Source organism: Eutrigla gurnardus, assembly GCF_963514095.1.
Source record: "Eutrigla gurnardus genome assembly, chromosome: 1".
Classification (NCBI taxonomy): domain Eukaryota; kingdom Metazoa; phylum Chordata; class Actinopteri; order Perciformes; family Triglidae; genus Eutrigla; species Eutrigla gurnardus.
In genome coordinates, this window is record NC_139915.1 from 37,114,403 (window position 1) to 37,124,402 (window position 10,000).

General features: G+C 46.5%; 1 protein-coding gene across 3 annotated transcripts in view; it reads right to left on the minus strand.

The window, feature by feature from the left end:
• The window catches only part of tppp3 (tubulin polymerization-promoting protein family member 3), a 22,373-nt gene that overhangs the window by 2,531 nt on the left and 9,842 nt on the right, over nt 1–10,000 (minus strand). For all 3 annotated transcript variants that reach the window (XM_084015934.1, XM_084015932.1, XM_084015933.1), the window contains exons 2-3: nt 905–1,105; nt 1–47 (exon numbers count right to left, since the gene is read on the minus strand). The exon at nt 1–47 is cut by the window's left edge and continues 107 nt beyond it. In XM_084015934.1, coding sequence (XP_083872060.1) covers nt 1–47; nt 905–1,098 — 241 coding nt within the window. In that variant the 5' untranslated portion in view covers nt 1,099–1,105. The remainder of the gene's footprint in view (nt 48–904; nt 1,106–10,000) is intronic.

Here is a 10,000-nt window from a genome sequence, read left to right on the forward strand (position 1 = left end):
GCGCCCTCTGGAACTCCTCATAGGTGATGACCCGAGATGTTTTCTGTCTTCAAACAAAAACCTTTTTTTTAAAGATTATTTTTTCAGGCGGAGAGCCTGTCAAGCCTTTTATTACTTTTATTACAGAGAGGAAATTGTGGGAGAGAGAGAAGAGAGACATGCAGGAAATACGTCCCGGGCTAGATTCAAACCCGGGACCACCGCGTTAAGGACGAAGGACGTTAAGCCTCTGTGCACGGGGCGGCTGCCCTAACCTCTGCACCACCGGCCGCCTCCAAAGGAAAAGAAAACATTTAACCTGTTTAACCTTTCACGTTAGCTACGCTGAAGGAAACTTTGTCTGACAGGCCGTCTTATGAGGGGGGGGACGTCATCATGGCAACATCGGTTTGAGGACCACAGTTCAGAAGCCTCCAGTTCTTTAGATTTTTTGCAACCAGTAGAAGGAAGTGACCATATTTGGACTGTGGAGGAGCGACAGGTGGATCTGATGAACACAAGCGAGCAGAGCAGCACCCTTACTGGATCTGGATCCATGTGGATTCTGGTGTGAAGCTGCTATAATTCGAGGTCAACTTTACAGCTAAGTGTTAAAGTCATCTTGGTAGCTAACTAGCATTGGTAGACTTCTATACAACCAGAGAGGAGTCGTCCCCTGGTGGCCAGCAGAGAAAATTCAGCTTTAAGGACCTTCGTCGTTCCTTCTTAGAACCAACAAAACAAGTTGTAAAACTACAAAGTTTAGGCAACACGATTGTTGGTCTGCCATGTTTCTGGACCGGTCCACCACGCAGACCTCCGACCTACTTGGACTTCCACTCTTCCACTCTCACTAATTTGTGATTGGTGAAGTAATCCTAACGTGATTCACAGTGTAGTTTAGTTGAAAATCGAATATACTCACTTGACTTTGGAGAAGACGATGTCCACGTCGGTGCTTGTGACGTTCTTGCCGTCGATGATCTTGCAGTCTTTGCAGAGTTTGGCCCAGTTCTTCCCGTTCAGCTCCTTCCCCATCGCCTTCGTGTCTCCATGGACGGCGAACCTCTTGAACGATGCGAGGAGCTGCTCCATGTCCGAACTCTCCGCCATGACCATGAGGTATCTGTGGATACGAGACGAACACGGAGACAAAACACAATACATCAGCGATGCTAACGAAGACAAATGGCGTCCGATCAGCTCAGGGTGCGACTGCGGATGTATGACGAGACTAGGATACGCCGTTGGAGGCGGGGCTCCATTAATTCCTAGGAAAGTTGCTCAGTGGAAGTTATATTTTCAGCTTTTCTTCATCTGGGTGGTTGTTGTGATTGTTGAGGTGAAAGGTAGGGTTGATGGTTGAGATGGTGAAAGGGAGGGTTGATGGTTGAGGTGAAGGGGAGGGTTGATGGTTGAGATGGTGAAGGGGAGGGTTGATGGTTGAGGTGAAGGGGAGAGTTGATGGTTGAGATGGTGAAAGGGAGGGTTGATGGTTGAGGTGAAGGGGAGGGTTGATGGTTGAGATGGTGAAGGGGAGGGTTGATGGTTGAGATGGTGAAGGGGTTCCTTTCTCCAGACATTTTGTCTGGAGAAAGGAAGGAAGCTGCTTTGTCTCTTGTTGGTAAGTCAGAAACTAATTGTAGATTTGGGTTTAGGCATTGTGTGAGTAAAGCTAGTTGTAACATTTAGTCTTGTGTTGATAGCTTGTTGTTGAAATCCTAGTGAAACTGTCTATGCTAAGTGAGTAATCAACTAAGTTTGAGCCAGCTCAGGTGTAGTGAATAGACTTGATTGGAGGGAGGGGTCACACTCAGTGCTTAAAGGACTGCCAGTGAACCTCCTTCAAACCACATTTTGTCTGGAGAAAGGAAGGAAGCTGCTTTGTCCATCCATCCATCCATTTTCTACCGCTTTATCCTGTATTCAGGGTCACGGGGGGCTGGAGCCGATCCCAGCTGTCATTGGGCGAAGGCAGGGTACACCCTGGACAGGTCGCCAGTCTATCGCAGGGCCAACATATAGAGACAGACAACCATTCACACTCACATTCACACCTACGGGCAATTTAGAGTCACCAATTTACCTATCCCCATCCTCCATGTCTTTGGACTGTGGGAGGAAGCTAGAGAACCTGGAGAGAACCCACGCTTACACAGGGAGAACATGCAAACTCCACACAGAAGGAACCCGGGCCAACCCGGGGATCGAACCCTTGCTGTGAGGCGAGAGTGCTACCCACTACACCACCGCTGCTTTGTCTCTTGTTGGTAAGTCAGAAACTAATTGTAGATTTGGGTTTAGGCATTGTGTGAGTAAAGCTAGTTGTAACATTTAGTCTTGTGTTGATAGCTTGTTGTTGAAATCCTAGTGAAACTGTCTATGCTAAGTGAGTAATCAACTAAGTTTGAGCCAGCTCAGGTGTAGTGAATAGACTTGATTGGAGGGAGGGGTCACACTCAGTACTTGCGGTAAACTGAGCACTTAAAAGGCTGTCACTACAGCGTCAGCTGCAGCGTCTGGCCATCAGAACGAAGACAGCTGAACAAAGACAAGGGAGTCTATCTGCGGGAGTCAAGACAGCTGAACAAAGACAAGGGAGTCTATCTGTGGGAGTCAAGACAGCTGAACAAAGACAAGGGAGTATATCTGTGGGAGTCAAGACAGCTGAACAAAGACAAGGGAGTCTATCTGCGGGAGTCAAGACAGCTGAACAAAGACAAGGGAGTCTATCTGTGGGAGTCAAGACAGCTGAACAAAGACAAGGGAGTCTATCTGTGGGAGTCCATCGAGGACGTCCATTGAGGTAGGTATAACATCTCACCCCCTGTGGCATCTCGGCACTCTCTGTTACCCCGCTCACCGTGTCCGACCACCACTTTGTGACTTTCTCCCTCCCCATGGAGCCCACCACATCCCTCCCCTCTACGCCTCGAATTGTCACCAGCCGCCGCAACCTGAAATCCCTCACTCCCTCCGCTCTCTCCTCAACTGTTATCTCCTTGCTACCATCCTCAGAACAGTTCTCCTTAATGCCTACTGAGGAAGCCTCCTCCATCCTGATGTTCTCACTCTCCTCTTCTTTGGACACTCTCTGTCCCCCAATCTCACGACCTGCGCGATCATCTCCCTCCCCTCCCTGGCTGTCTGAACCTCTGCGAACCAACAGATCATTGTTGCGAGCGTCAGAGAGAAAATGGAAGAAATCGGGCCAGCACGAGGACCTTACTCACTACCACCACCTCCTCTCTGACTTCACCTCAACTGTTTCGGCAGCTAAATCTGCCTTCTACCTGGCAAAGATCACTCTTCTGCCTCCAACCCCAGGAAACTCTTCTCCGTGTTCTCCTCCCTCCTCACCCCTCCTCCCCCTCCCCCCCCTTCCTCCCTTACTGCCGATGACTTTGCTACTTACTTTACCAAGAAAGTAAATGACATCAGCTCCTCATTTACGCCTATTCCCTCCCAGAAGACATCTCCCCCAACCCTCAACTCGGATGGTCTTACCAGCTTTACCCCCCTCACCTCTGAAGATGTTCACGCACTTGTTACATCTAACCGTGCCACCACCTGCTCCCTCGACCCGATTCCCTCCTCTCTTCTCCAAGACATCTCACAAGACATCTTGCCATTCCTCACCACCCTGATCAACTCCTCCCTCACCTCAGGTGTCATTCCAGCGGATTTTAAGACAGCTACTGTGAAGCCTCTCCTTAAAAAACCCATCCTAGACGCTACTGACATCCAAAGCTACAGACCTGTATCTCTTCTTTCATTCCTCTCTAAAACCTTGGAACGTGCTGCCTACAACCAACTGTCATCCTATCTCTCGCTGAACAACCTCCTAGACCCTAATCAATCAGGATTCAGGACTGCTCACTCCACTGAGACGGCCCTCCTCACAGTGACCGAGTCCCTGCGAGACGCCAGAGCCTCGTCCCACTCCTCCGTTCTCGTTCTCCTCGACCTATCTGCTGCATTCGACACAGTCAACCACCAAATCCTCCTCTCCACTCTGGCTGAACTTGGCATAACTGACTCTGCTCTCACCTGGTTTACATCATACCTGACAAATCGCACCTTTCAGGTCACATGGAATGGCTCTATGTCCAAACCCTGTTCTCTGGACACGGGTGTCCCTCAAGGCTCAGTATTAGGACCGCTTCTGTTCTCACTATACACCAGATCATTAGGTTCTGTTATCACATCGCATGGATTCTCCTACCATTGCTACGCAGATGACACCCAGCTGTTCCTCTCTTTTCCCCCGTCCTCTGACACTCACATTGCAACTCGCATCTCGGACTGTCTGGCTGACATCTCTTTTTTTTTTTTAAAGATTTTTTTGAGGCATAGACGCCTTTTATTAGCAGTGGATAGATTGGAAACATGAGGAGAGAGAGAGGGGATGTGACATGCAGCAAAGGACCTCCGGCCGGGATTCGAACCGGGGTCGACTGCGTATGTACGTTTGTACATGGCATGCGCTCTAACCACTCCGCCAACTGCGCGCCCTGGCTGACATCTCTGTCTGGACAACTGCACATCACCTCAAGCTTAACCTGAATAAAACCGAACTCCTCTTCATCCCAGGGAAAGACTGCCCTCGCATGGACCTGTCGGTCACTGTCGAGGGCATCACAGTATTGCCGTCGTCAACTGCGAGGAACCTGGGTGTAATCCTCAATGACCAACTATCCTGCACCCCCAACATCACTGCTGTGGCCCGATCATGCAGATTTGCCCTCTACAACATCCGCAGGATTCGGACCCTCCTCACAAAGGATGCAACGCAACTCTTGGTCCAAGCACTGGTCATCTCCTTGACTACTGCAACTCTCTTCTGGCCGGACTCCCGGCCTATGCGATTAAACCATTGCAGCGTATCCAGAACGCTGCAGCACGCCTTATCTTCAATCTACCCAAATTCTCCCATGTGACCCCCCTCCTCCGTGACCTCCACTGGCTCCCTGTTGCAGCACGCATCCAATTCAAGACGATGACACTGGCCTTCAGGGCCATCAATGGAACAGCACCCATCTACCTTCAAACACTGGTCAAACCTCATGCCCCGAAGCGAGCACTTCGCTCCTCTACTTCAGCTGGCCGGCTGGTACCACCATCGCTGAAATCAAACAAATGTCGCTCAGCAAAGTCCAGACTCTTCTCTGTTCTGGCGCCTCAGTGGTGGAACGAACTCCCGACTAATGTCAGGACAGCAGAGTCATTTGCCATTTTCCGAAAAAGGCTCAAGACTCACCTGTTCAGACTTCACCTCGACTAGCATGACCTACTAACACCCCCCCCCCCCCCCCTTAACCTTACCTATAGCACTCTGATCGTAGCACTGTTGCTCTTGAACTACTAGTTTACTCAGATGAGGACCTAACACTTGTTCTATTTTTAGCTCTTACTTTATCGGCAATGATACGTTGTGGTTTCCTTGTTTCCTTCTTTTGACAAATGTACTTATTGTAAGTCGCTTTGGACAAAAGCGTCTGCTAAATGACCTAAATGTAAATGTAAATGATGGGAGGGTTGATGGTTGAGGTGAAGGGGAGGGTTGATGGTTGAGATGGTGAAGGGGAGGGTTTGTGTGTGTGTATGTATGTATGTATGTATGTATGTATGTATGTAAGTGTGTGTGTATGTGTGTAAATGTGTGTGTGTGTGTGTATGTGTGTGTGTGTGTATGTATGTATGTGTGTATGTAAATGTGTGTGTGTGTATGGCATCAGGATCGTGTCATATTACTTGTGCACTTATCAACTGAACGCGTCACACCCGCGTGCTTTGACGCCTGTGCAGCACACAGCGCCTGACGTGTAATGTAGTTTCCTCATTGACTTATAATAGTCACGCGTTCACGCGCACGTTCACGCGTGATGGCTGCTGCACGCCTGTGATCACATTACGCGGAGTAACTACGTGTAACATTCATGCGTTTTTTAGCGAACGCACGCATTAACGCTCGCATGAAGATAATTGAAAATTTTTGTCAGGCGCTCACATGTACGCGGAAACGACGTGCGCAAACTCTGTCACACGTAACAAGAAGCTGCGTACATATGAAGCAGCGTGCGCACGTCTGTCTCTCACTGTTTGACAAATGTTGTCAGTGTTGGGCAAGTTACTTCAAAAGCGTAATGCATTATTTATTACTTGTTACCAGGGCTGGACTGGCCATCGGGCATATCGGGCATTTGCCCGAAGGGCCGAAGGCGATTTTATTTATTTTTTTTACTAATGGTATTAGTGTTATTAATGGTATTAGTCATGATACATATTCAGTGTTTCCCACACATTGAATGGACTTAACTAGCGGCTCTAATAATAGGCCTAAACAGGAGGGCAGCAGCGCTTATTATAAGGGGAAATCCTCGCGGCTCGTTTGGTTCATCAACGTTCTGTTTTCCCCCGTCGCCATGGCAAGGCGTCCCCCGCGCCGACCCCCCTTAGCTGTGCGAGTTTGACAGTGCGTGCGCGTATGTCAAAACCAAAACACCAAGGAAGGCTGAGGAATAGTCACCCACTTAATTTAATAATAATAATAGTCATAATAAACTAATAGTATAAAGCAGCCACCCCCAATTAGCGGCCCGCGGGCCAAATCCGGCCCGCAACAGCAAATCTGGGCCGTGCGGACCCAGTGGCTGTGTTCGAAATGCCATACTAACGTCCTACTCGTACTCAATTGTGACGTAAATTTGAGTACGTAGTGCGTTCACATACAATAGTATGTGAATTTGTGTACGCGAGAAATGCCCGGATGTATACTGCATTGGCAAGAATTTCTGAGTATACAGTGGACCTTGCTAAATCTATTCAACTTCCCCAAAATGCATTGCGGCTCGTCTGACTTCACAAGTTTTGGATAATGGCGGACGACTGCGGTGATTCTGGCGACAGCCCGACACAAACCGCGTACACATGTAAGTATACTGTAACATGACTTTTATGTTTCCAGCTGACTTTTAAATCGTATTGATAATGAACGTTACTTTATTGTTGTTGGAATTGTACGTTAACGTTACGAATCGAAGGTCCTTCCAGCCGGCTAGCCTACTGACAGTAATTTACCATAAGGGTTAGCGAGCGCAAGCGAAGCGGAAAATGTGCCGTTTTTACCGACGTTAACTAATAATATAGTGCTTATGTTAAACCGTGGTTATATATTTACTAACGGTGATTAATAATGCGGTGCACCGTTGTCCGTTAAAGGGACGGATGAAAACACCGGGCGCCTCATTCAGTGGAGGGAACGATGAGGAGAAGTTCACCGGCAGGAGGGATGCTGCTCTGAGAGACTTCACTTAAGAAAATGTGGTTTAAATGTTATAATTCTTATATGCAGGGCTTAACAACTACTGGTGCATATTTAGCTACTCAATGATATAAGGTTGAACACCAGCGTATATAGATGGGAGATGTCCTGCTCTCCTGAGATGTCTACCTGAAACGTTCTGTTGAACAGCAAGAAATCATCAATGAACTGTAACACTTTTCTATGTGCTGTTCTTCATATAGGATGTTTATTGAAGAACATTAGATGGAGGGAAGGTGGAGCTGGATGAGCTAAGAAGAAGAAGTGGGAGAACATGAAGCAGAAATACAAGGTGAGTTGGAAGCAGTTTAAAGTATTGAACTCTACAGCATAAAAGAAACAAGATGAAGTTGTCTTTCTTATTAATAATCAGGCAAAGGCATTGCTGGGTAATATCTACAATGTGTTAAAACATCAGAGTCCATGAAGTTTTACTTATAAACTGCACTACTGATAAACACAAATAAAACCTCAACAATTATCATGTTCCTGCAACACAGGGATCTGGACATTTGGAGCAGACACTGCAGCTACGAGCCTCTGAGGATGTCCCAGGACTGCTGGAGTGGCTCGTTGACTTCGTCGCTGTCACCCCCATCACCACCGTGGAACTATGGACATGGAACCCATCTGTTCTGTAAGTAAGCAGTGGACGAGGTTCTCCGTGGAACACCTTGAAAGACAGAAGTCCTTCCTTAAATTCCCTTCCCGAAGTAGAGGCCCATCGGGGGAACATGAGGATTGACCTGCAGTACGGCCGTCTGGCACCAACCTGTAACAGAAAACATCAGATATTACATTTATTCAGAATGTTTTCCTATTCATTTGTTGATAAACTACTTATTTCTTCTTTTCATACACGTATTGCAACCTGTATATATAACATGGATTGTTTGTCTAATAAATTATTCACTAATATCCCACTTGCTTTGTTTATTTTTATCACACCAAACTCATGCATGATATTATTAAAACCACTTATATTAGCCTACATGTAGCCTACATTTGTTTACGCATGCATATGCACATCTATTGATAATCAAATGATAAAGGAACGTATTTAAACCAGATAAGTCATATTTACTTACTTCAGAGGGAAATCCAAATTCCATGTATGTGAATAATGTAGCTCCTCCGACGGGCAGATTGCCTCCGTCGTCTCCGTGGTGAAGGTTGCTGGTGTTCCGTGGTCAGAGGTATAATACGATCTATGAACGGACGATTAATGATCGATAAAAGCTGCTTAATAGTCGCGATCTATGGCGAGTGAAGAAGCTACTCAGGTAAGAGGAAGAAAGAGGGAAAGCGTGAGAGCGCGCATATAAACTGTAGAAAACATTTGACAATTGTAATTTGACTTAAAAAATATTTAGAAATATTAAATTAACTGTAATAATAATCATGCTTTATATTTTGATAAGTAATTTCCATATAACGGGAGCTAGAACCGCTAACGTAATCGATTCGGTTACGTGAGAGAAGATGAGGACGAGATGTCAATAAAGTTAAAAAAAAACAAAAAAAATGTAGTATGAGATGTGTATACTTCGGTGTGAACAGTCTGAGGGTAACAGCATACTCAAACGGTCATTTAGTAGGCAGTATGCAGTACATACACGTTGAGTATGTAGTAGGCAGTACGTTAGTATGGCATTTCGAACACAGCCATGTACTGTATCTAGGCTACTAACTTTGTGTCTGTGTTTTTCAATTAGCCTAAATCTAATAATATTATTGTATAACATGTCTATATAGACCCCAGCTAGCAAAAGTTATGTGTGTAATTTAAAATGTGTTTTCAATTAAAGCAAGCTCTGTAAGAGCGAGGAGCTGTTTAAAGGCAAGAAAGTGCTTGGAGACTGTAAAGGGCATTTAAAACAATATTTATTCACAGAAATGATAAAAGGGGGTGTGGGGGGGAGGGGTCCGTAATTGTGGTAGCTTGGCAACACCGATCCTCCACGACCACCGCTGGTCTTCCACTTGCACACTGTCCTCTGCCGGGCGCAGACTCGGAAGCTGTGAGGGAAACAAGATGGCAGTCACTGCACTTTTACACCCAATACATGCACGCCACTTCATTTACGTCCTAAGATTGTTACTCACACGATGGGGCAGAGTATCAACTGTTCACCGTCACCTCGGGCACACGCTTCTCTCGGACTAGGCCAGGCGTACTCAAATACAAATCCTCAAGGGCCACAAAGATGTTTTTCAATAAATTTAAATTGGCGATTTTCACTGTCCACCTTTCTTTAGGCAGAGAACTTGGACCACGCCATTTTCATGTAATCTTTTCCCGTCTATGCTATCTATCTATGCTCCTACTGGCAAAGTGGCAATATGCGAACGGCTTCAAAAACGAAAGTGAAACTTAAAAATGCTCGCAGCGCGACCCAATAACAGGCTGTCTGTTGGCATGGAGACAAGTCCCGATACACGCGTTGACCCAACCAAAACACAAATAGTGGTATAGTAGTATTGAGTACCGCTGGACTAGGCTATATTTCCTTTCCTTTGTGGTCCTCATAACTGCTGCTGTCTGTGGCAGGAGGCTACGTTACGTAGCCTACGTTACGTTACACAGTTGAGCCCGAGAGGAGGGGCCCAGTTTCAATGTTTTGTTTACACTGCAACAAGCAATACTCCAGACTCTACTTTAAAACTTACACAACACAAATGACCTATGTATTTATA